This window comes from Nerophis lumbriciformis, linkage group LG04, assembly GCF_033978685.3.
Source record: "Nerophis lumbriciformis linkage group LG04, RoL_Nlum_v2.1, whole genome shotgun sequence".
NCBI lineage: Eukaryota > Metazoa > Chordata > Actinopteri > Syngnathiformes > Syngnathidae > Nerophis > Nerophis lumbriciformis.
In genome coordinates this window covers 37751059-37777739 of record NC_084551.2, presented here as the reverse complement: position 1 = coordinate 37777739, position 26681 = coordinate 37751059, and the positions used below count along the sequence as shown (strand labels likewise).

The 26681-nt window shown below is 41.0% G+C and overlaps 1 protein-coding gene across 2 annotated transcripts in view; it reads right to left on the bottom strand.

Moving 5' to 3' along the window:
- LOC133601510 (uncharacterized) overlaps positions 1 to 26681 on the bottom strand; it is a 130236-nt gene that overhangs the window by 96278 nt on the left and 7277 nt on the right. The window contains exons 5-9 of one of the 2 annotated variants that reach the window (XM_061954610.2): positions 17064 to 17173; positions 16865 to 16988; positions 15145 to 15237; positions 14507 to 14575; positions 2833 to 2886 (exon numbers count right to left, since the gene is read on the bottom strand). In XM_061954610.2, coding sequence (XP_061810594.1) covers positions 2833 to 2886; positions 14507 to 14575; positions 15145 to 15237; positions 16865 to 16988; positions 17064 to 17173 — 450 coding nt within the window. The remainder of the gene's footprint in view (positions 1 to 2832; positions 2887 to 14506; positions 14576 to 15144; positions 15238 to 16864; positions 16989 to 17063; positions 17174 to 26681) is intronic. The other variant, XM_061954616.2, reaches the window with a different exon arrangement.

The window sequence follows — 26681 nt, the reverse complement described above, 5'->3', positions numbered from 1 at the left end:
CTGTTCATAACTTTTATGGACAGAATTTCTAGGTGCAGTCAAGGCGTTGAGGGGATCTGGTTTGGTGGCTACAGGATTAGGTCTCTGCTTTTTTCAGATGATGTGGTCCTGATGGCTTCATCTGGCCAGGATCTCCAGCTCTCGCTGGATCGGTTCGCAGCCGAGTGTGAAGCGACTGGGATGAGGATCAGCACCTCCAAGTCCGAGTCCATGGTTCTCGCCCGGAAAAGGGTGGAATGCCATCTTCGGGTTGGGGAGGAGACCCTGCCCCAAGTGGAGGAGTTCAAGTACCTCGGAGTCTTGTTCACGAGTGAGGGAAGAGTGGATCGTGAGATCGACAGGCGGATCGGTGCGGCGTCTTCAGTAATGCGGACGCTGTATCGATCGAGCTGAGCCGGAAGGCAAAGCTCTCAATTTACCGGTCGATCTACGTTCCCATCCTCACCTATGGTCATGAGCTTTGGGTTATGACCGAAAGGACAAGATCACGGGTACAAGCGGCCGAAATGAGTTTCCTCCGCCGGGTGGCAGGGCTCTCCCTTAGAGATAGGGTGAGAAGCTCTGTCATCCGGGGGGAGCTTAAAGTAAAGCCGCTGCTCCTCCACATCGAGAGGAGCCAGATGAGGTGGTTCGGGCATCTGGTCAGGATGCCACCCGATCGCCTCCCTCGGGAGGTGTTTAGGGCACGTCCGACCGGTAGGAGGCCACGGGGAAGACCCAGGACACGTTGGGAAGACTATGTCTCCCGGCTGACCTGGGAGCGCCTCGGGATCCCCCGGGAGGAGCTGGACGAAGTGGCTGGGGAGAGGGAAGTCTGGGCTTCCCTGCTTAGGCTGCTGCCCCCGCGACCCGACCTCGGATAAGCGGAAGAAGATGGATGGATGGAGGGATTATTATCTAAACCAAAATGGTGATAACATCTCCCCGCAATTGATGCCTCTACCTTTCTGCAGTTGAGTAAATTAATTTAAATATCTACAGTATATTACGACATATAATTAAAATGAGATTTATTAAACCACAAAAGTATGAAAATCAGAGGTAATGATCAATTAATATTAGGGTGGTTAAGTTTGGCTCAGACGTCCAAACTAATGTGTGCCTGTACTCCCATATTAATCATTAAGTTAAGAAGTAGAAACATACAGGTAAAAGCCAGTAAATTAGAATATTTTGAAAAACTTGATTTATTTCAGTAATTGCATTCAAAAGGTGTAACTTGTACATTATATTTATTCATTGCACACATACTGATGCATTCAAATGTTTATTTTATTTAATTTTGATGATTTGAAGTGGCAACAAATGAAAATCCAAAATTCCGTGTGTCACAAAATTAGAATATTACTTAAGGCTAATACAAAAAAGGGATTTTTAGAAATGTTGGCCAACTGAAAAGTATGAAAATGAAAAATATGAGCATGGACAATACTCAATACTTAGTTGGAGCTCCTTTTGCCTCAATTACTGCGTTAATGCGGCGTGGCATGGAGTCGATGAGTTTCTGGCACTGCTCAGGTGTTATGAGAGCCCAGGTTGCTCTGATAGTGGCCTTCAACTCTTCTGCGTTTTTGGGTCTGGCATTCTGCATCTTCCTTTTCACAATACCCCACAGATTTTCTATGGGGCTAAGGTCAGGGGAGTTGGCGGGCCAATTTAGAACAGAAATACCATGGTCCGTAAACCAGGCAGGGGTAGATTTTGCGCTGTGTGCAGGCGCCAAGTCCTGTTGGAACTTGAAATCTCCATCTCCATAGAGCAGGTCAGCAGCAGGAAGCATGAAGTGCTCTAAAACTTGCTGGTAGATGGCTGCGTTGACCCTGGATCTCAGGAAACAGAGTGGACCGACACCAGCAGATGACATGGCACCCCAAACCATCACCTAACCATGCAAATTTTGCATTTCCTTTGGAAATCGAGGTCCCAGAGTCTGGAGGAAGACAGGAGAGGCACAGGATCCACGTTGCCTGAAGTCTAGTGTAAAGTTTCCACCATCAGTGATGGTTTGGGGTGCCATGTCATCTGCTGGTGTCGGTCCACTCTGTTTCCTGAGATCCAGCGTCAACGCAGCCGTCTACCAGCAAGTTTTAGAGCACTTCATGCTTCCTGCTGCTGACCTGCTCTATGGAGATGGAGATTTCAAGTTCCAACAGGACTTGGCGCCTGCACACAGCGCAAAATCTACCCCTGCCTGGTTTACGGACCATGGTATTTCTGTTCTAAATTGGCCCGCCAACTCCCCTGACCTTAGCCCCATAGAAAATCTGTGGGGTATTGTGAAAAGGAAGATGCAGAATGCCAGACCCAAAAACGCAGAAGAGTTGAAGGCCACTATCAGAGCAACCTGGGCTCTCATAACACCTGAGCAGTGCCAGAAACTCTTCGACTCCATGCCACGCCGCATTAACGCAGTAATTGAGGCAAAAGGAGCTCCAACCAAGTATTGAGTATTGTACATGCTCATATTTTTCATTTTCATACTTTTCAGTTGGCCAACATTTCTAAAAATCCCTTTTTTGTATTAGCCTTAAGTAATATTCTAATTTTGTGACACACGGAATTTTGGATTTTCCTTTGTTGCCACTTCAAATCATCAAAATTAAATGAAATAAACATTTGAATGCATCAGTCTGTGTGCAATGAATAAATATAATGTACAAGTTACACCTTTTGAATGCAATTACTGAAATAAATCAAGTTTTTCAAAATATTCTAATTTACTGGCTTTTACCTGTATGTCTTCAATTTCAATTTGATTTGAAAGCAAAATGAATTCATGAGTTAATAACATAATTGTTTGTATCTAACTAAGCCCAGCTTGTGAGCACTTACCTGAACAACCTCATCATCCTCCTCCAGAAGACCCTCCAATACTTTCACTGTCATCTAAACAGAGGATATGAGATGCAATTAGAATGGCTTGAGCCGTGAACACAGGAGAAAAGAAAACATAATATGAAAATAGTCCCTCCAGTAGAAAGACACAAACATATCCTTGTGAACCTCCCAGGGATCCAGATCAATCAGAGCGATCCAAATATCTGATAAGCATCTGGCCAGCCCAGCCTCGCATATACACAACAAGGCAACAACAGGCAGCGCCATTGACAGACACACTCAGCAGTGCTTATCGCGCAGTCAATAGGCACTTTAGCTCCCCTGCCCGATAGCCTTTTTAATCTATTTAATGACATTTGGAGTCAATCTAGTGTTTGTTTCCGCCCGCTCGCCACACCACTCTCTGATAAATCTAAATAGCTGTTTGAGCCACAATCCACGTTTTCTACCCACTCATGAGTATTTCTCTATAGAATCGCTTTGTGTGGTGCCCTGGTGGGACGCTTTGAGCTATGAAAGGAGTCAAATGTTGGCTGACCTTTTGCTGCAGAGCGTCACAGTTTGGGACAGTTGCTGTGGGAAGGTACTATTACAGAAAACAGACCTTGACTCAGGTAGACTGTATTTGTTTTGCTCGTTTTCTCTCTTCCTGGGGTTGTGTACTCGACATGTGTGTGTGTGTACGTGCGAGGCCCTGGCTGATGATTTATTGATTTTTGTCAACTTCAGGTTGGAGGCGACTTAGCCAATCACCCGTGGTGAAGGGCATGAATAATAGGCACACACACACACACACACACACACACACACACACACACATGCGCACACATGCACATTCACAAAAAGTGAGTACAATATCAGCAAGCCCTTGCTGCGTGTTATGTTGAAAAGCATTCCAACTCCCCTTCTCCCTCACTCTTTGCTCTTTAGAGTTCTCCTTTCATTAAGACTGTGCCACTCCAGAGGCAATAAAGAGGTGTGCTGTCAGGATGCACAGAGGAAGAGATGGGTTAATTGACAATATCTCATTAAGTGCGCGCAAATACACATTTCAGTTGAGTGATCTTTGCACTAATTATAGGACGAAAAACCTGTTGTCTTTAATTAATTGATGCCTGATTAAAAAACACAAACAAAAACACTTAATCCAGGCAGATGATGAATGGATTCACTCCAAGCCTCAGAAATATCTGCTTGACTTGACTTTTGTCGTTTCACATTGTTGTGACACGCCGTAATTTGACGTAGTATGGTAGAATGGACTGCAACAAGGCTGTCAGAGTGAGGCAGGCGATAGAACAGGCAGTTTTAGAACAAAAAACAAAACAAAAGATATCTTGGAGCTACGATAAGTGAGCAGCGATAACCATTCCATCATCACCAAGTGCCTGGCTTCCTAACTACATCGGTCAACCCCAGGGGCATGTGATTAAAGATTTAGATCTTCTTAAGCTGCTGCACAGTCTAAACAACAACAAGCAAGAAGATGGATAGATCCCGCGCCAAGAGTGGCCGCTTGCTGCGAAGATGGGTCGAACGGCTGCGTCGTAAAGAACGCCAATGTGATCAGTGCACAGCAGCACAAAGATTAATGCATGCGGCCTAAAGTCAAAATGTCCATGTTGAACTTTTTATTTCACTACTATTCCCAGTAAGAAAACAAAAGATACACACTTATAGTGAGGAACTCATTTTTAATAGCTGCTGTGTGCAGTTCCTGCAATCTGGAAGCAATTTGGTTTAACAGAAGCATTTTACCGGTGTGCAGGAGCAGACATAGGAGAAAAGACAAATCACTCTGCAAGCCAGGGCAAACATATGTAACACAAACACACGTACAAAGACACTTAAGTAAATAAAACCCATGGATGGCAGGTCTAACTCATTGGGAAGTACAAACCGAGCGCCTCCGTGAGCTACATTTCACAACACCAACGTTCAATGCCATAAAAAGTAAACAAGAGTGACAAGAGCAGGGAAGAGAACGCAGACATCAGCGCATAAATATGCCGAAAGACACCTTAACAGCTGTCAAGAGATCGTCTGTCTGTCTGTACGCCCGCCTGCTAAGGTGAATTAGTGTGGCCCGTGACTGTAATGCCAAAGTAAACTCCAAGGACCAAACAGCCACTCGGAAAATATGAACATAACAATATACAATGAAGCTGCACCATTGCATCAAATTACCACCATTGACACGGTTAATTTTCAACATAGTGTTATTTAACTTATTTCTCAATGGATCCCTCTAATGCTGACAACAATCGTACTTATTTCTTCATTCTGGACTTAAAAATTATGTCTAAAGGTACAATTCCATCCAAAATAGACATAGTAGGGATTTTGGGATTGTTGAGTAAAAAAATACAATAGAGACTGGGTTCTTAAGGAGGCCCGTTCTGGAGTGGGAAAAAACCTCCATATCAAAGCACATATTAAAACATACATCTCGAGACTTGCAACAGAGGGGAGGGACTGGGGGCCACGGTGGCAGGCTGCAGCTCTTCAGGGGCTGCCCAGCCGTCCATCACCCCTAAGGAATTTGCGTCAAGGGCGTTGGATGGGGGGTGGGGTTTGTGTGTGTGGCGTATATTTTTTGTGGATGCATGTGTGTGTGTGTGTAAGCCTGCCGCGTGTCTCTGTTCCGCGGCTTTTGTGTCGTGCAGTCGCTAGTCAGTCCAAAGTCAACAACAGGTGTGTCTGAGAGACAAGAAGGGAGTTTGTTGTCTTCGCCGCACTGTCCTTCGGGAGAGTCTCAAGGCCAGGGAAACAATCCAAGTTAGAATGTTTTGTATGCGAGTGAAAATAAAATGTGCTTTTCACTCTATATTGTCTATGACTGGTCCTCAAAATTCCTCCTGCGGGGCAGACAGTCCGATGTTATCCACATCACAAAGCGCCCAGTTCTTCCCGCATCCTCCAATCATTTGTGGCAGCTTTGGGGTACTTTGAAGACTGCCAGCAACTTCCAATTTGTCGACAAACCAGAGCAACGCTTACTCCAATCAGCAGATGTCCTGTTGTCATAATTCCGAATAGGTGATATCTTCACGTCCTCGTCTGTAAGGGTCGCCAGGCACGCGGCACTCCTTCTCCCAAGAAGGAGTCCGTCGTGTCTGTCATATGTCCAGCAACAACCGCTCCATCACAACAAGCAGGTTCCCCCAAACCCAAGATCTTGTCAATTTTGTTGAGGCCAGTTAAATAGTTCCAATGTTTAGATTTGGAGAGCAGAAAGTTAAGACAAGACAAGACAAGACAAGACAAAGATAAGGGAGATAAGGGAGAGGAAAGGGGAGCGTCCGCCCTCGATGAGTGCCAGTGAGAAAGTGTGTGCAGGCCTGCATCAGCCTGCTGACATCAACATAAGACTGGAGGCAATTCTATATTGCGGGGTATGTGTTTTGGTAGCATCTTAATTCTGATTCATGTTTTTTTTTGTGCAGAATTTGAAGGAATGACCAAATATGTCTGCCAGATGCATTGTTGCAGGTTGTAGCATAACTGTACAACTAAAGGTCAGCCTGCATACATTTCCAAATGATGGCAATAAGAGGAAAGTATGGACCTCTCTAGTCAAATTGACTCGCACAAAATGGGACGGACTAAGTTAGAGGGATGTAATTTGCAGCGATCACTTTAATGATTCTGACTTTGAAGGTTTTGGTCAGATTTTGGATAGACTAGAACCAATGAAATACGGAAAATCAGTAGCACCCCCGGGGGGAGAAAGACTGAGTCAGAACCTGCGGAAAAACACAGAAAGAAGAGCAGACCTGGTGCTCAAAAACTAAACAAAAAGAAAATAAGTTACCAGTATTATATTTTGTCTCCTTTTCTTTTGGTGTTTTCCTCAAGATGTTTGAGGAAATGCTGAAAGAACATGGGGAAACACAGGCTATAATGTCTATGGAAGAGGAGATGGAAGAGCAAGGAAGTCTGAAAATGACTATTTCCTTTTTGCTCATGTTAACCATATCAGTTTTGAAGTATTCATGAACAAGGGCAACAAAACACATGCAATTAAAGTGATCAAAATAATAGTTTTACATGCCTTCATCAACATTGTCAATGCAGGGAAATGGGCTCCAGTTGTGTACATGACGTCAAACTAAGAGGGGGCGACAAATCGTGCCTGGCAATGCAAAGGGGGCATTCCAAGTGCACTTAGTTATCTACCAAGTACTCAAAAATTAATTGATATTGCAAAAAGCAAAAAATACATTAAGATATATTTCGGTCATCTGTATGCTGTGGGTCCTTTAAGCCATGTCCACACAAACAGATATTTAAAAATTCATATGCCGCTTGTCCACACGCAAATGCTTGTCCTAAAAAAATCACACTTAAAATAATACTGGACAGGGTGAAGAGTTTCAAAAGTCGGTCTTTAGCGCATGCTTGTGGATGAGTTAAATGTTGAGTTATGATTTGACCTAGTCTGATGACATCCAAATCATGCGCCTTCAATTCCAAAGTACAACAGTAAACACTGGCTTGCTGGCTTTAAAGACATTATGTTTACACATAAACATACTGCTACTTTCACTTCACAATGCTGAAAAACACGTTAATATTGGCTTTGAAAGAAGCTGTTGCTGCTACTCTCCCCATTTCATAGATTTTTTTTTACTACTGGGAGGTAGGTTCTCCGAGTGACTTTCTTGTTAGATCTTAATGTTAAATGCTATAAATGCCACGAATAAAATTAAAAAGATTATGTCTAGCTCTATACACAATGGACACATTGAACTAAATAAACAGAAAGAATCTATTTTTTGTTGTGCTCCAAAGTATTCTAAAACCAAGACAAGCAGCACAAAGCTGTCTCCACTCAGTCGATTATCACATTGTTTTGTTGGTCGTTACTACAGCTTCCTGTAGAGCGTAAACAGAAATCATTGAATTAGCAATCACAAGGAGAGAACATCTTAGAAAAAGTCCAATCAAATGCTTTTGTTTGAAAAATGAAATAACCCGGAAAGCAGCACACATGCAACTTTTCTTTATATAAATTAATGTATTAGTTCTAAACAGTTTAGAATGTACGTTAACCAGTGGAAAGTATTTTCCTGTTTTTGTAATACTTGAAATTGGATCTCTCTTACAAGTCATTGAGATCATGGCTAGCACACTGTGGGGGTTTATTAAATAAGCATTTTCTCATTCAAATGGTTGTTCCAAAGTAGTTGCATTCAATCTAAAAAAATTAAAGCTTTCATAGCTCTTGAGAGTTTAAAGCCTAGGTAGATTTTACAAAACACCCAACACACTTTGGGTTCATAGAGGCAGATGGTGCAATAAAGCAATGAACAAGTAAACCTCTTTATTTTACACGTTACAATAAAATACCATTCCAAACTGTGACGTTACTGAGATAATTTGTGAAAAGTGGTCCTAGTTTCTTTGACTGCAGTTTTCATACTCTGGTAATTACGTCCTTTGTCGAGATAATCCATCCATCTCACAGGTGTGGCATATCAAGATGCTGATTAAACGGTAGAAAATGGATGGATTATTATACAGATGTGCATTAGGTTGGTCAACATGAAAGGCCACCCCAAAATGTGCAGTTTTATCACACGGTGCAATACCAAAGATGTCGCAGGTGTTCAGGGAGGGCACAATATGCATGCTGACTGCAGGAATGTACACTTGAGCCAGGAGCGCCAAATGTGGCGCCACACATCTGTGGCACCAAATTTTCTCCTCCAAAAGGCAGTTTTTGTCCCGTGCACTCTTTATCAACCAAAAATAAGTTACCGTATTTTCCGCACCATAAGCCGCCCTGGGTTATAAGCCGCGCCTTCAATGAACGGCATATTTCAAAACTTTGTCCACCTATAAGCCGCCCCGTGTTATAAGCCGCATCTAACTGCGCTAAAGGGAATGTCAAAAAAACAGTCAGATAGGTCAGTCAAACTTTAATAATATATTAAAAACCAGCGTGATGTGGGCGCGCATGGAGTCGTATATCAACATGGACGGAGCTGCGTGAAAAAAGCCACCCGGCCTCTTCGCGTAAACTTCCCTTAACCACTCGCTCATCTTTTCTTCATCCATCCATCCCTTCGAGTTAGCTTTTATGATGACGCCGCCTGGAAAGGTCTCTTTTGGCAAGGTCTTCCTTTTGAATATCACCATGGGTGGAAGTTTCTGGCCATTAGCATGGCAAGCTAGAACCACAGTGAAGGATGACTTCTCATTCCCTGTGGTGCGAATATTCACCGTACGTGCTCCCGTTGTATCCACAGTGCGGTTCACAGGAATATCAAAAGTCAGTGGAACCTCGTCCATGTTGATAATGTTCTCTGGCCGGATCTTTTTTTCAGCTATCTTGTTTTTACAATATGCACGGAAAGTAGCCAGCTTTTCTTGAAAGTCTTTAGGCAGTTGCTGTGAAATAGTAGTCCGTGTGCGGATGGAGAGATTGCGTCTTTTCATGAACCGGAAACCTGTCGCTTAGTAGGAGCCATTTTGTGGTCTTTACAGATGTAAACACACAAAGGAAATGAAACGTAATATCCGCGCGCTTCTTCTTCTTCTACGGGGGCGGGTGGTTGCTTACAGTAGAAGAAGAAGCGCTTCCTCTTCTATGGGGGCGGGTGCTTACCTTGGCGGTTGCTTGCCGTAGAAGAAAAAAGATGGCGGCTGTTTACCGTAGTTGCGAGACCTAAACTTTATGAAAATGAATCTTAATATTAATCCATATATAAAGCGCACCGGGTTATAAGCCGCACTGTCAGCTTTTGAGTAAATTTGTGGTTTTTAGGTGCGGCTAATAGTGCGGAAAATACGGTACACTGTTAAGTGGAGACAAGTCAAACACTAGCACCAGAGGGAAAACAACTGCTCAGGCTGAAGAAGCTGGTCCCTTTAGAACACCCACATCTGGAGATGCCGTCTTGCCAACATGACAATGATTGACAGCACAAAGTGGCTGACCAGCCACTTTGCAGATGGGAGATCAGAGCGAGTTGGCCTCCACACGACAATATGAATCATGAACAAGTAAAAAAAAATTAAAAAATACGAACAAGGAGTCTTTTGCTCCACTCGAAAGTAGTAATATTTTGTTGACCTAAACTTGTGCTAAGGGAATACGAACACAAGTTTAATCTGAAGTGTTTGTGATTTCTAGTAGCGGACCAGAACATGCAAAGTAAACATTAAACTAAATAATAATGCAATACCCAATTTGTGAAATCCAAATTTAAATGTAATGTTGATTTTTCTGCTGCAACTATCGTTTTGCATAAAGATATCATTTCGGCACACGCTGTCAGACACCGTCTCAGGCAAGCTTATCTGCATGCCCAATGTCTTCACCGGGTTTTTTTTGTTTGTTTTTTCTGGCTTGGCACTTGGTGGAGGCAGTCACATTTTTCCTCCCTCTCTGTCTTTCCCTGCTTACTCTCTTGTCTTGTCTGCACTTTTTAAGAGCCTCTTTCTCTGCGCTGTCCTCCGAAATCTAAACACCAGACATGAAATTGATTAGCTTGACTCTCGACTCAATTGACAAAATCTTCTCGACGAGGAAAAGAGGTCCTGGGGAGCCTGGCTGCCCTGACGGAACTATTGCTGCAACTCCAAGGCCTACATACACAACACTACACCCTGGACAATGCACGCACACGCACACACACACGCACGCACGCACGCACGCACGCACGCACGCACGCACGCACGCTGTTTATGTGTGCTATGGCTATTGAGTTTTTTTCCTGGCCTCAGTCTGGACCCCCTCCCTTAGACTGAATATTTGTTTTACTCATCCGCGCGCCCCTTCAATGTTTACCCCTGTTTCCCACCTTTTTAAAGGGCGCTGGAAGTTTGCTGAGCCATCAGCGGTCCTGTTCTGTCTCCCTGTAATGTTTGTCTGCTCTTGAGTGGGACAGTGCTGAAAACGTAATTTCGATTCCTTGTATGTCTTGTACATGTGAAGAATTTACAATAAAGTTCAATATTGAAGTTGACCAGGGTGTAGTTTGTAGTCGTAACCGACTTGAGTGGGCAAATGCTCACACATTCAATGGCATCTGGCACTTCAGAGATGTGTTTGCTTCACGGATAAATCCCAATTTTCGCTAAACAAGGCGTTGTGTGGGTGAGCAGCTTGCTGATGTCAACATTGGCGGTGGGGTATGGCGGGATGGGTGGGTACTTTTGGACCAATTGAACCGTTGTAAACTGTTGTTTTTTTGTTAAGCGGCGAGGACACTCTTGATTGAACTCGTCTTTAACTCCTGTCTCAGCCGCAACACCTTCACCTTTATTCTCATTCACAAACTTCTTAATAGTTGAAGAGCAAACATCCCGAGCACGTGCACACAGGTATAAATGTATATAAATGCATTCATTCCTGCGCAGCAAAACACACAGATGCTATTATTTATGAAGTGTCTGCAGCTGGTGACACCGGCAGCCGGATGAAGACAAACGACATGTCAGAAACTGTGGACCGGAGATGCTGTCATTTCCCAGAGACACCTGACAGCTCATCCTCTCCCCTCCCACTCCCGCCGCCATCACCCACCGTAATAACCATAAACCACACGACAAGAGAGAGGGCAAATTAATCAGCGATTCAGAACAGGAAATAGCTCAACCGCTGTTAGCACGGCGGTAATCACAGAGAACAACTTCAAACACTAATGAGGATGAAGTTCAGCACTGAAGAGACAGCATTCAGCTGCAAAAATCATGGTCATTAATGTAGGAAATTGATGGATGATTAACCGAGCAAGTGTGCTGTGACAAAAGTAATATGGGAGGACATGCAGCTTCCTTTCGAAGCTATACCAAACACGAATCACCAAAAGTGAGAAGTCTGTTTTGATTGCCAATGACTTATTAGCAGTGATTGCCAGTAGCAAGCTATATGTAGCTAAGCTACGTAGCTTAACTACATTTTCCAGTAGCTTGGCCGTAGCTCTGCTACTTTTTGAACATGTAGCTTTGCTACTTTTAGACCCATGTAGTGAGGAAGCTTATTTGAAAGCTCCAAACTACAAAGAGAGAAAATGGACTGTGAATCCAGATCAAAAAAATATGGAGAAAATACAATGACCTAGATAAATGAGAACATCGATACATACGGTGAAAAACCATGATTTTGGTGTTCGAGTCACAATTGGCTAAGGTTAGGGCGAAATATTACAGACTGGCCAGTCTAAGGCAAGATAAGGCGGGTGATTGAAACTACAAAGCAAAATCGTAACAGACACATGTCGATGAGGGAGTCGCAGACATAGGGACGGCTTCAAGCTGACCACTCAAAAAAAAAAAAAAAAAAAAAAAAAAAAAAAAAAAAAAAAAAAAAAACATACTTGAAAATGGTAGAGGAATTCTCTCCCACTGATTAGATTTTTCCTTTAGTGAAGAAGATGACTTGCAGGGCACCCACAATAATGCTTGGCCTTGGCCATATTTAGACAAATGTATCCGTTTAGAGAAAACAACGCCCAAAACCTTAGTTTTTAGTTGTTTAAGCTGTAAACCAAAATCATAACTGCTCTCTTCATCGAAGAGGTGGAACACAAATTTAGGAACACACATTAAGGTGAGTTGAGTTCATGAAAAGTTTTACTGCACATAGCCATTACCAACTGTTCCAAACAACACACAAGGCATTGTTTTTTTCGTTAAGATATAGATAGATGGTTTTTTTCACTGTAGGTAGAGAAAATGAATGACATTATAGGGGTGAAACAGAAATAATCCATTTGAGGGTCAAACTGTTAACAAATCATAAAACTGTCTCAACAGTCATGGAAGTGTAAAAATCGGTTAGGATGTTAATTTGTAAACTTTTGGATTTTGTCCCATTGTGTTACTTGGTCAATTGTTTTAGTATTGTATATCACTGCATTTATTTAGGATAATTCCTCTTTAATTTTCTCTTCTGCCAGACCCCTAGATTTTTGGAGAGTGGCAGTACCAGGAGGCACACCTGAGCAGATTAACAATTAGGCGTACTTATGCCATCAGACGCAGGAAGACTGTGCAGGTTTGTTTCTCAGCACATGTATAGTATTTTGTTCATTAGGCTGTCATAAATTGTATTTTTTGACACTATTATTTATTATATGTAATTTGATTTTATTGCTGAACAACACTTTCGTTACCAGGGGTTGTTTTGAATGAGCCATACAAATACAATTGTAATTGATTTAAAATTGAACTTATATTATTTGAGGAGAAAATTAGTTTTTAGTCTAGAACTACAGTACAATCATGATTGTTTGACCATAGAGGTTCCAGTTTTATTATTACTTACAGTACAGCATGTGTCCACTTCACATACAGTAGTCATTTCCCTGATATAGTCTTCACCTTTTCTTAATTTTCTTTCTTAGCTTAATTTAGCAAATGAAAGCCAAGGAAAAAGCAAAACGTGCAAAGACAGGTTTATCTTTACTGACTGAACAAAGGTTTTGCATAATGTCACACATTTTGGCCATTTTAGACAGCAAAGATGTATTTAACCCTGCTAATTTATGTCAAAGTCCAGTTGTACATCCTACTGTAGATGGTGAGAAGAGCATTTCAGTATACTTCTGGCCAGATTATACATAAATACTCAGATTTCCATTCAGGACTGTAAAATGTGTATTGTCCAAAAAAGATAAAGACAGTCTGCTGAGAGACAAAATGGTTTACTACAGTGTTTCTTAACCATAGGGCTGGGGCCTCCTGTTGGGCTACGAGCGCCATTGGAGGGCCGCTAGAAAACATTTGTTTCTCAGCTGTGGTCCGCACCGGCCACAGTCGTACTCAATTGTAATAGACTTTTACACCACTTATGGCAGTAATTATAATATCAAACAGAGCTAAAGGATTAAAGTCATGGAGAAGTTTCTTAAGCGCAAAAAATATGACTAAAGTGATGACGCTGTATTTTCATTTGCACTTAGATTTTATTGAGTTTAGTTAAGAAACACATATAATTTAATATTAATTTAGTTAGAATGTATTTGTTTTAGCAGGGTGTAATTGCAATTACTTTAATTGTTCATCTATTTTTATGAGTCTCTTCTTTTGCAGTACATTTGATTAGTATTTATTTTTGTAATAAACCTAAACCTTGATAATCTTTGTGATAAACAAATGCTTTAATATCATTTGACTAGGTTTATTCTGTTAAACTGTAAGTAGGTTACATATATTATTGAATATAATTAATATCATGAGTAAGATTACTAATTCATTAATGTTTGAGTGGGTCCCTGGCCCCTTCGTAGTGGAAAAAGTGAGCACTGAGGTCAAAAACGTTAAGAATCCCTGGTTTACTACACCCAGTGCTGTGGATAAAACATGTTTATAATCGGCATCCCTACCTTTCTACAGTACATTAGCACATCCTGGCAATCAGACACAGTATTTTGTTTGTTTTATTTCCACCTTGGAGGATATGCTTTGCTGAATTCCATATTTTCTTTGTGTGTCCTTTCTCTCCTCAGGCAGCCAGATAGCCTTGCCTTACTCTCCAAATACCAGCCTTAAATTATTGACACAGATTCTGGTGGGGATAAAGATCAGCCATGACCTTCCCACCTTCCAAGCTATTCACGAGAAAGCAAAAGCGCTCGGCCACCCTCCCGCAATGAAACCCAAAAAGGGCGACGGCAAAGAGCCTGATGTTTGAGCTCAGCACACATATTTTTACCTCGTATTCCTCTGCTTCGATGAGCAGCTTGGCCGTGGCGATACGAGACTCGTACGGTGGGATCTCGTTCTGTGAGACGGGGAAGGAAAAGACAACATCATGTGGTGAGCGTTTACACAAGCATGGTTGCTGCGCGATTATGGCAAGATCCAATTTCAAGGTACGGGGGGTTCTGTGGGCACGTGGTTGTTAATCACAGGGAACATGACAGCGGTCGGAGTTGGGATCAAGCTGCTGCGGAAGATAAGGGACACAACGACGGCGCTGTAACCGGCACTGATTTATCCAATCATCGTAGCTCATTTGCTTCATTTATGTATGCAAACTCAGGTCACATTAAAAGAAAGACTTCTTTTTTTGATGCCTCTTCATCACACTCGTTGAAGTTGTACTTCTTTTGAAATATGTTGTCCAGTGTTACCTTCACTTGCCCTCTTCATGCACAACACACAAAAAATTTCACGGGTTGGAAAAATATCTTCTACTACTTTTTTATCTCTGAGGGTGTCCTTGTTTTTGTGCTGGCGGCAAAGCATCGCTGTAACAATCCTGTTAGTCCAAAGTGTTTTATAAATAAACGTGAATCATCTCAGCCCCGGCTGATGTCAGCAATGGCGCCAAGCCTGCATCCAACTCACCTGCACATCTTCTCCAAGGCTGGCGGAAGCTGCGGTAAGTTCGTGGGTGGGCAACCACAGTCGGACACTCTTCAACAAATATTCTTTGCCTTCCTGAAAGCAACAAGGGCCATGAAAATTAGGTACAAATATGCACTTAATATTGACGTATTAAAATGTAAGATGATTAACATTTTTGTTTTTAATTGCTCAAATAAAAGCTATTAATACAAAGAAAAATTGATGGGTTAGTTTTTTCTCTATAGTGTATAGAGGAGTGCCATTAGATTTGTGGTTGCTGGATGTGGTATCCTGACAAATGTCTGGAACCAGCCTGCCCCCTATAGTTAAGCTACTGTTATTTCAGTTAAGTTCAGTTAATTTATTTATATAGCACATTTAAAAATAACCCCAGTTGGCCAAAGGGCTGTACAGACATAAGAAACAATTTGCAACAGGTGTAATTCAACTACTCACACATTATGGGTAAAATTATTGAGACAAAATTCACTCATAAAAAAAGCTCACAATGAAATTGCCAGTCTGTTCCATCTATGATCTGAACTTTGATCTCCTTCCTTCCATCCATTTTCTACCTCTTGTCTCTTTTTGGGGTCGCGGCGGGCGCTGGAGCCTAGCTCAGCTGCATCCGGGCGGAAGGCGGTGTACACCCTGGATAAGTCGCCACCTCATCGCCACGCCAACACAAATAGACAACATTTACACTCACATTCACATTCACACACTAGGGCCAATTTAGTCCTTATTTACACCAAAGAAGACGCTGTTATGGTAATTGAGCAACCTTATATTCAGTTTCAATTCAAGTCATTGTTGCCAGGTGTTGATTGACTGCTCCGCGCACCTCCCAGGGGGTGAACAAGGGGATGGGTCAAATGCAGAGGACAAATTTCATTGTATGTGACAATCATTGGTACTTTAACGTAACTTAAGTAGAGCAGCGTGTTCTACAGGCGTCCACACCGTCTTTCATTTAGGAGCAAATTTTTATGACAAGAGACCAGATAATTAAATCATAACATTATAGAATTGTGATGTGTGTTTACTTGTACGGTACATCAAGTTTTTTTCTTATTACTTATTATACGTAAAATTTAAAGTTTAAAAATGAAAAGGTGTGTACAAAGTGATACAGGGTTGTTAAACCTTGAAAAGACCATATTAAGGATTAAATTACTTTTCACTCAATATGTGCGATGGCTCCACCTTGCTACTGAAATAATGTATTTTTGAACAATTCAACAGGGGAATTGAAATTTAAAGTGCAGATGCTGGCTCCAAGGGTTACATATTGAATGATGCAGTAAACACCAGTACTGTTGATTTGAGTTGAGTTTGAGTTTATTTCGAACATGCAAGTATACAACATGATACATCACAATTTCCAGTTTTCTCTTTTCAACAGTGGGAACAGAAAAAGTCTCACTGAAACATCAACATTTGAGGAACATTTTTTTCTTCATTAGTTGCCATGGTTATCTATCTCATTATCAGATAATTGTGTAACCTCAAAGATCTGCCTGATAATTATCATTCCTATCAACATGGCGCGCTAATTGTCCATCCGCTGATTGATGGCATACAATTCAATTGGCTAAGAATAATTAGCTGAGCATATTCCTGCTTTAATATGGTGATAATTCATTTCAAATATGTTTGTGTGTGTGTGTGTGTGTGTGTGTGTGTGTGTGTGTGTGTGTGTGTGTGTGTGTGTCCTGACCTTATTTTTCTCTGTACTGAACAGGTAGCTGGCCATGAGCTGTAGGGCTTCAGGGTTGTCAGGGTGATACTGTAACGCTCTCTCAATGAACTCTTTGCACTTGTCGGCGGCTCCCTCCTCCATGCTGCACACCGAGACAACTCATTAAACAAAGCAGAGACATCACAGGTGTCAAGAGTCAAACTATGTTCTCAATTACCAGAGATCTGTCAGGTAAATCTCGGCAACGGAGCAGTACGCCACGCTCGCATCCTTCCTTGTCGGGCGTTCAGGGTCCTCACCGGCAGGCACTGCAGCTTCAGCCTGGGCCTGAAAAGGTTATTTTTAGATACACAGTAATGTGGAAAAGATGTATTTGTTGGAGCAATGGTTTAATGACCATGGACTCAGTACAGATATGGGTCTGATACTAACTAAATGTACTGGATTCGATACGCAAAGCATTATAGCGCAGAAATGTCCAAACACACAGAGACAAGTGTCAATTATTTAAGCGTTGTAGGGCTGCATGATTTTGGCCAAAAACAATAATCTGATTTTTTTTCACTGAAAACTCGATTATCGATATTTATTTTTTGGGGGGGGTAAACTACAAAATACAACATATTTAAAGACAAGTTTTTGTGTCTTTGTTATTAGTATCAACTAGGGGTGTAACGGTACACAAAAAATTTGGTTCGGTACGTACCTCGGTTTAGAGGTCACGGTTCGGTTCATTTTCGGTACAGTAAGAAAACAACAAAATATACATTTTTTCGTTATTTATTTACCAAATTTGTAAACAATGGCATAACATACATATACACACAGGATCCATTGCCAGGGTTAATGTGGTCAACATATATAAAATAAAAACTAAATAAGATAAGGCTCAGAATGGTTTCTTAACAAAACCTTTCTACATATAAAGTGCTTTTTTTGATTGATTGATTGATTGAGAGTTTTATTAGTAGATTGCACAGTACAGTACATATTCCGTACAAATGACCACTAAATGGTAACACCCCAATAAGTTTTTCAACTTGTTTAAGTCAGGGTCCACGTTAATCAACATTAAACTGCCTCAAGCTGTTGCTCAGATTAAATAAAATGACAAAAATGTTCTTCTACATATAAAAATTGCAACATTAAACAGTTTCAAGTCAACTCAGCCTCAGATTAACTTTTCTCCCCCCCCCCCAGCCTGGCTAACTTGGCAGTAAGAGGATATATGGACTCATTGTTCTTCCACCATAGAAGTGGGTCAAAATCGAGTTTTTAATGCAATATGGACTTATATCTGCTGTTATAAAAACATTTGTTATTGCTTTAGCCCTGCCTGACTCACCGAGGAGAGGCTGCTTGAATGCGGTAGTGACGCTTCAAATGGGTTAGCATGTGTTTTGAGAGTAGCGTATGTGTGTGTGTGGCCCTTTAATATGTGACAGCATGTGAGGTGAGTGTGAGGGCGAGCGAGGTGAGGGAGCGGTAGCATGAGTGCGGGGAGTGGCTAGTGTTTTGTTGGATTGGCTGCGTGCAAGACCTCAATAAAGCCACGATTTGCAACTAATCGCCGGAGCGAGTCCGGAGCTGTGGAGACCCACTGCCGGGTAGAGTGAAGGGTGTAGCCCCCGAGAATACATCGGCCCTTGAGGAGTGTCTCCCCTGCGCTCCTCGACTACGGTCTGGGAGTCGGAAGCAGGAAAGGTGCAACACATGTTTGACGTGTTGTCAGAAGCAGCTGCTGAACAAAGCCGGCAAACCTCCATCCTCCATTGTTGTATCGCGCAGCCAAAGTGTTCTCAAACGGGCGATCTTAGCGAGGCAGGAGGGTCTTCCAGCTCTGGCTTTTACATGTTGTCCTAGCCTGGTCGCTGCTAGCATGTGTACCTGTTCGGTACACATCCGAACCGAACCGAAACCCCTGTACCGAAACGGTTCAATACAAATACACGTACCGTTACACCCCTAGTATCAACGTTTAATATTTTCTTCTAATTTCATGTATTTTTGCTTTTTGTTTCATCTTTTAATGTTTTTGTAGTGTATTTTATTTAAAATGCCCCCGGGCCTCACCTTGAACACCACTGGTTTACTTATTTTACGAAGGAGGCAAACTGTCGCCATATGATAGAATATTGTCTGTAGGCTCTGTCTTTCTCACACTGGTAAAGGTTGGGTTTCACACTTCTGGAGGATTTTTTTGTACGCTTTGCATGGCAGCGTTAATGCATACACACTAGGCTTGTGGAGGCATATCTCTGCTCTCACTCGCGTTGCGAATACTCCCATCTTTTGTGACCACTTATATGTGAGTACCGGATAAATGCACGACACAAGACACATTCCTCTTTTTCATTTACTACCGCAAAAAATATATATAGTATATTGCTAACACAGGCGTGTGTGGGGAGCACTATATGTCTATCGAGACAATTCACAGGAAGGAGGAGTCTACTGTACAGCCCGAAGGTGCCAAACATGATTGAGTGGAAATTTGATTTGACAATTTTCTTCTTTTTTTTTTTTTTAAACATAGTCCTAATTGGATAATCCAGTTACAATTTATAATCGATTATTCGTACAGCCCAAAAGTTGTTGTGATGTTAGCTGTGTGGTGTTACTTTACATGCAAAAAAAAGAGTAAAGACACAGACTGTAATTTCCGCGGCGTGAATGTCTCATTAGCGGGAGCAAAATTTGACATTACAACACCACAAATGTGATCAAACATTTGCAAACCCATGCAGAGTTTTTACAGTCAACTAGTGCTAAGAAAGCTGAGCCATGGCAAGAGTCATTCAATTTACTGCCATATTGGTAGATTTTTTTGTTTCAATAAGTGTAAAAAGTGAGAGCCTCAATTATTATCCATGGAAAGAGGAACCGACTGACAGTTGTGGAGGCTCAATTTTTATGAAAAACAATCTGCCCCTCATGTTGAAGTGACTACATTTATTTTTAGAATTGCGAGTGTCTACGGAGAGCATCTATTATTGTTTGCCACTATACATTATCACTCTGAGTGAAAAGTCTGTGCATTGTTTTCGACTCTCAGCACATATTAAAAATAAAACATGAATTGTTTTTTTAATAATTTTAAGATTATGGCCAGAGTTTGCTCTATTCACTCTCAGGGCAACACAGAGACGCTAAATGCATGCTTTTATTACCAGAGCAACACAGAGACGCTAAATGCATGCTTTTATTATAATCAAGCTGTATTACAAGTCGTACGGATGATTGCAATGCCCTGCATTTCGGTCTTTCTAAAAAAATAGTGCATCCCTACAAATACTCCAAATTTCTGCTGCACATATCCTGACAAAGACCAGAAGGCGGGCCCACATCACACAAGTGTTATGATAACTGCATTGGCTCTTCCTTTGTTTTAGGATCGTTCTTCTTATGGTTTATAAATGCTTTTATGGTACTAGGTCTTCTTATCTTTCCAATTTGATTTTAACCTACGAACCCTCATGGACCCTGGGATCCTCCGGCACTCGTCTCCTAATTATTCAAAAAGTCAGGACACAGACTTACGGGAGGGCATCTTTCCACTATTATGGCCTCCGAACAGCTTGCAAGAGGACTTTCAAGCTGCAGAAAATGTTCATGTTTTTAAAGCAGGCTTAAGACCCACCTTTTTGATTTGGCTTTTATTTAAAGGGGTCATATTAACATTCTTTTTCTACATTTAAAACACTTCATTGTGGTCTACAGAACATGTAAAGTGGTTCTTAAATCAACAATTTGTATAAATTACATTTTAGAGACCATCACCAAACCGCTTTCTGACCGTTTTTTCAGGATGCACCATTTTGTGGGCGGTCTTGTTAACGTGCCTCCACTTCGACTGCATCAGCCATGTTTAGTTTGTAGTGCTTCCCTATAGGGTCTACTGACAGATTAAGTTCAAACTATATGCTATTTTGTATTAGAAATGGCAACAGTGGTGGATGCATGTGCATGTATGAGCCATTCTGCCCCACAACAACAGGATAAAGATAAAGAAGGAACTTATTGACTAAAACGTTGAACTACAATGGCAAACACGCGCAAAGCTCTTCAGGTAAAACGTTACCATACATGGGGATATCAGATGACGTCACCAATGGGAAAAACGTCACAAATTGGCCAAATTTCAAACGATTCGTTTGGAGGAAGTATGAAGGAAGGCAAGATTGTTTTATAAATATCTGCGCCATGCCACTGTGGTTTGTTTTTGCATAATAACTAGCTTTTAATATGTTTTAATTTTACTGAAGTCATTTATACTTTACTATTTATTTTTGTTATTTATACTATTTGTATTTATTATATATTTGCATATACTGTACATATATTTGTATCTTCATATGTTTTACCCATAATATATCCTTTATTCCTAATTATTGTTCTTACTAGGAATGGGATTCGAAAACTGGTTCTGCGTCAGAACCGGTTCCCAGTGTTTTAATTCTTTGGAATCGCTTGTAATTTTTTCAAACGATTCCCTTAACTACTCCGGCGGGCGAGGATAACGTAATACGTCATTAGACAATGTGCGTCGTGAGGTCAGACAGCAACATGAGACAGCTTGGAGACAATATTCCAACACTGTACATGTTTTATTAGTTCTACTTTCCAGCGTTCAACAAAAGGGATTTGTGCCAGCATCCGGATCTATAATCTTTTTTTTTTCCTAGCTCATCTTTAGATGCATTTATCGATGTGTGTGTGTGTGTGTGTGTCTGTGCTTGTGAGAGCCTGTGGCTGATGATGGATGGGGGAGGTGGGTTATCCTAGCATTGTTTTTAAGCTTATGTTGCATTTCTTTTACGTGCTTTATAAGTAAAGTTTGATTTGATTATTATAAGTCTGATGATCAATCAAAAATGCTATTAAAAGCTATATGCATCTAGAGTTTAAAAAAAGAAAAAGTAACAAATGGATTGTACTTGTTTGTCGCTTTTCTACCTTCAAGGTACTCAAAACGCGTTGACACTATTACCACATTTTTGATGACGCATTATCAGGAGAAACCGCGGGTTCAGTATTTTGCTCAAGAATACTTCAACTTGGTCACAGGGGTACTGAGGAACAAATCCGCAACCATCGGGTTGGGGGCCAATCACTCTACCACATGAGGCATGCTGAAATAGCAATATACACAGACTCAACAGGTTTCTATTGAGCAAAATATATGCATACATTACAAATATGTAACTATAACAATAAAGGAGGGAAAAAAAGGTTGATATCGGGATTGGATTGGTATCGGTCGATATGCAATGTTGCAGTATTGGTATCAGACATGGAAAAGTGGTATTGAGCTATCCCTAATAACCATGCACAGTATTACCTGTAAACAGTAACTACAACATGTCCATCATGTCATCAATGTTTGTCCATCAGTAAGTTAAAAGGATAATTCCTGTTTTTGGGGGGATGACAAACAGAAGGGTGATGCAATTCTGACCATGGAAAACCATTCCTGAATCTCCAACTCTATTCAGAGCCTCATCAAAATGTTATGGTTTCTTACTTGACCCGTGTACTACCCCTTTACAAGCAAAAGCAAATATATACCTATTAAAAAATATTTATAATTGTCTTTGTCATAAATACATTATTATTATTACATACTGTACTGTACATAAATATGAACCGCCACAACTGATTAGATTAGATCAGTGGTTCTCAAATGGGGGTACGCGTACCCCTGGGGGTACTTGAAGGTATGCCAAGGGGTACGTGAGATTTTTTTATAAATATTCTAAAAATAGCAACAATTCAAAAATCCTTTAGAAATATAAATAAAAACCTATCTTTTTTTCCAAATAGTTCAAGAAAGACCACTACAAATGAGCAATATTTTGCACTGTTATACAATTTAATAAATCAGAAACTGATGACATAGTGATGTATTTTACTTCTTTATCTCTTTTTTTCAATCAAAAATGCTTTGCTCTGATTAGGGGGTACTTGAGTTAAAAACAAGATTCACAGGGGGTACATCACTGAAAAAAGGTTGAGAACCACTGGATTAGATGATACTTGTTTGACTTCTCTCATAAACATTTTAAAAAGTACATGGCATCATAACCATGACACTGCTTATCAACACACCTCATATGTTACTGGTCTGCCAGAGAATAAGACATAGCAACTTGTTAATTTAGCATCATTGTTGCTATATACGAGTATTCAGACCCCTTAAGATTGTCTTTTCTTTTTTTTTTTTTTAAATATCGCTAATCTCTGAGAAATAGGTGCTAAAAGCCTTTCTCCCCACCCCACTCAAAAAAAGCGACATAAGAAAGTCCATTAGTATTTCTGAACATTTTTGTTTTGCTGTTAATGATTTTTGCTCGCAATGGACAATTATGAAAACTAGAATAGCATTTGGAGAGCGCAGAGCTCAGCCAGGCCCTGTCTCCCAATAGTAAAGAATCCTTCATTATATTCAATACAGACGGTGATCCGGATCACGCCAAAATTTTAATTAATTGTTCCTTATTCCATTTCTGATATTTCCTGAATTTTTAATCGAAGTCTGCTCATACCTTTTTGAGCTATTTATAGCAGAATACAATAAACAAAGCGCACCCTCTAGTCAGTCATCGACTCTCTATGTGTCTGTGAGTGGTGGCGGTGCTGCTAGGATACACACACTGAGAAGTTGAGGCACATAACAAAAACGTAAAGTAATATAGCAGAGATTATCTGGATCAGCCCTAAAAACCTAATCACCTGTTTATTATCCCATTTTGGACATTAACTCAAAGTTTCATTATGTTTCTAACAAACAAACAAACAAACCTCAACAATTATATAACCTCCTGGTAGGCCTTGGACAATACCAAATTTTGCTGGACGACTTTTTGCTCCAAATATTATTGACAGCATTACGTTGAGACCAATTTCAACACTGATGTAATAATAAATGAACAATAATAATAATATTGCAAGTATCCCTTCCAAACGCAATAAACTTGTATTTCTCATTGGTATTTTTTTACCATTGTAATTGAAAGGTCAAAAGTGTTGAATTATTATCAGTAAACGAACATAAAAATAAAATACTGTTATCGAAAATTGGACTTCAATACATACAGTGGGGCAAAGAAGTATTTAGTCAGCCACCAATTGTGCAAGTTCTCCCACTTAAATTGATGACAGAGGTCTGTAATTTTCATCGTAGGTACACTTCAACTGTGAGAGACAGAATGTGAAAAAAAAATCCAGGAATTCACATTGTAGGATTTTTAAAGAATTTATTTGTAAATTATGGTGGAAAATAAGTATTTGGTCAATAACAAAAATTCAACTCAATACTTTGTAATATAACCTTTGTTGGCAATTACAGAGGTCAAACGATTACTATAGGTCTTTACCAGGTTTGCACACACAGTAGCTGGTATTTTGGCCCATTCCTCCATGCAGATCTTCTCGAGAGCAGTGATGTTTTGGGGCTGTCGCCGAGCAACACAGACTTTCAACTCCCTCCACAGATTTTCTATGGGGTTGAGGTCTGGAGACTGGCTAGGCCACTCCAGGACTTTCAAATGCTTCTTACGGAACCACTCCTTCGTTGCCCGGGCGGTGTATTTGTGATCATTGTCATGCTGGAAGACCCAGCCACGTTTCATCTTCAAAGCTCTCACTGATGGAAGGAGGTTTTGGCTCAAAAATCTCACGATACATGGTCCCATTCATTCTTTCCTTAACACGGATCAGTCGGCCTGTCCCCTTAGCAGAAAAACAGCCCCAAAGCATGATGTTTCCACCCCCATGCTTCACAGTAGGTATGGTGTTCTTGGGATGCAACTCAGTATTCTTCTTCCTCCAAACACGACGAGTTGAGTTTATACCAAAAAGTTATATTTTGGTTTCATCTGACCACATGACATTCTCCCAATCTTAGCTGTATCATCCATGTGGTCTCTGGCAAACTTCAGACGGGCCTGGAAATGCACTGGCTTAAGCAGGGGGACACGTCTGGCACTGCAGGATTTGATTCCCTGTCGGCGTAGTGTGTTACTGATGGTAACCTTTGTTACTTTGGTCCCAGCTCTCTGCAGGTCATTCAGCAGGTCCCCCCGTGTGGTTCTGGGATTTTTGCTCACCGTTCTCATGATCATTTTGACCCCACGGGATGAGATCTTGCGTGGAGCCCCAGATCGAGGGAGATTATCAGTGGTCTTCTATGTCTTCCATTTTCTGATAACTGCTCCCACAGTTGATTTTTTCACACCAAGCTGCTTGCCTATTGTAGATTCACTCTTCACAGTCTGGTGCAGGTCTACAATTATTTTCCTGGTGTCCTTCGACAGCTCTTTGGTCTTGGCCATAGTAGAGTTTGGAGTCTGACTGTTTGAGGCTGTGGACAGGTGTCTTTTATACAGATAACCAGTTCAAACAGGTGCCATTAATACAGGTAACAAGTGGAGGACAGAAGAGCTTCTTAAAGAAGAAGTTACAGGTCTGTGAGAGCCAGAGATCTTCCTTGTTTGAAGTGACCAAATACTTATTTTCCACCATAATTTACAAATAAATTATTTAAAATTCCTACAATGTGAATTCCTGGATTTTTTTTCACATTCTGTCTCTCACAGTTGAAGTATACATATAATGAAAATTACAGACCTCTGTCATAATTTTAAGTGGGAGAACTTGCACAATCGGTGGCTGACTAAATACTTTTTTGCCCCACTGTACTTGCCAACCTTGAGACCTCCGATTTCGGGAGGTGGGGGGGGGGGGCGTGGTTGGGGGCGTGGTTAAGAGGGGAGGAGTATATTTACAGCTAGAATTCACTAAGTCAAGTATTTCATATTATATATATATAGGGACGGCGTGGCGCAGTGGAGGAGTGGCCGTGCGCGACCCGAGGGTCCCTGGTTCAATCCCCACCTAGTACCAACCTCGTCATGTCCGTTGTGTCCTGAGCAAGACACTTCACCCTTGCTCCTGATGGGTGCTGGTTAGCGCCTTGCATGGCAGCTCCCTCCATCAGTGTGTGAATGTGTGTGTGAATGGGTAAATGTGGAAGTAGTGTCAAAGCGCTTTGAGTACCTTGAAGGTAGAAAAGCGCTATACAAGTACAACCCATTTATCATTTATTATATATATATATATATATATATATATATATATATATATATATATACAATACCGTTCAAAAGTTTGGGGTCACATTGAAATGTCCTTATTTTTGAAGGAAAAGCACTGTACTTTTCAATGAAGATAACTTTAAACTAGTCTTAACTTTAAAGAAATACACTCTATACATTGCTAATGTGGTAAATGACTATTCTAGCTGCAAATGTCTGGTTTTTGGTGCAATATCAACATAGGTGTATAGAGGCCCATTTCCAGCAACTATCACTCCAGTGTTCTAATGGTACAATGTGTTTGCTCATTGGCTCAGAAGGCTAATTGATGATTAAAAAACCCTTGTGCAATCATGTTCACACATCTGAAAACAGTTTAGCTCTTTACAGAAGCTACAAAACTGACCTTCCTTTGAGCAGATTGAGTTTCTGGAGCATCACATTTGTGGAGTCAATTAAACGCTCAAAATGGCCAGAAAAAGAGAACTTTCATCTGAAACTCGACAGTCTGTTCTTGTTCTTAGAAATTAAGGCTATTCCATGCGATAAATTGCTAAGAAATTGAAGATTTCCTACAACGGTGTGTACTACTCCCTTCAGAGGACAGCACAAACAGGCTCTAATCAGAGTAGAAAAAGAAGTGGGAGGCCGCGTTGCACAACTGAGCAAGAAGATAAGTACATTAGAGTCTCTAGTTTGAGAAACAGACGCCTCACAGGTCCCCAACTGGCATCTTCATT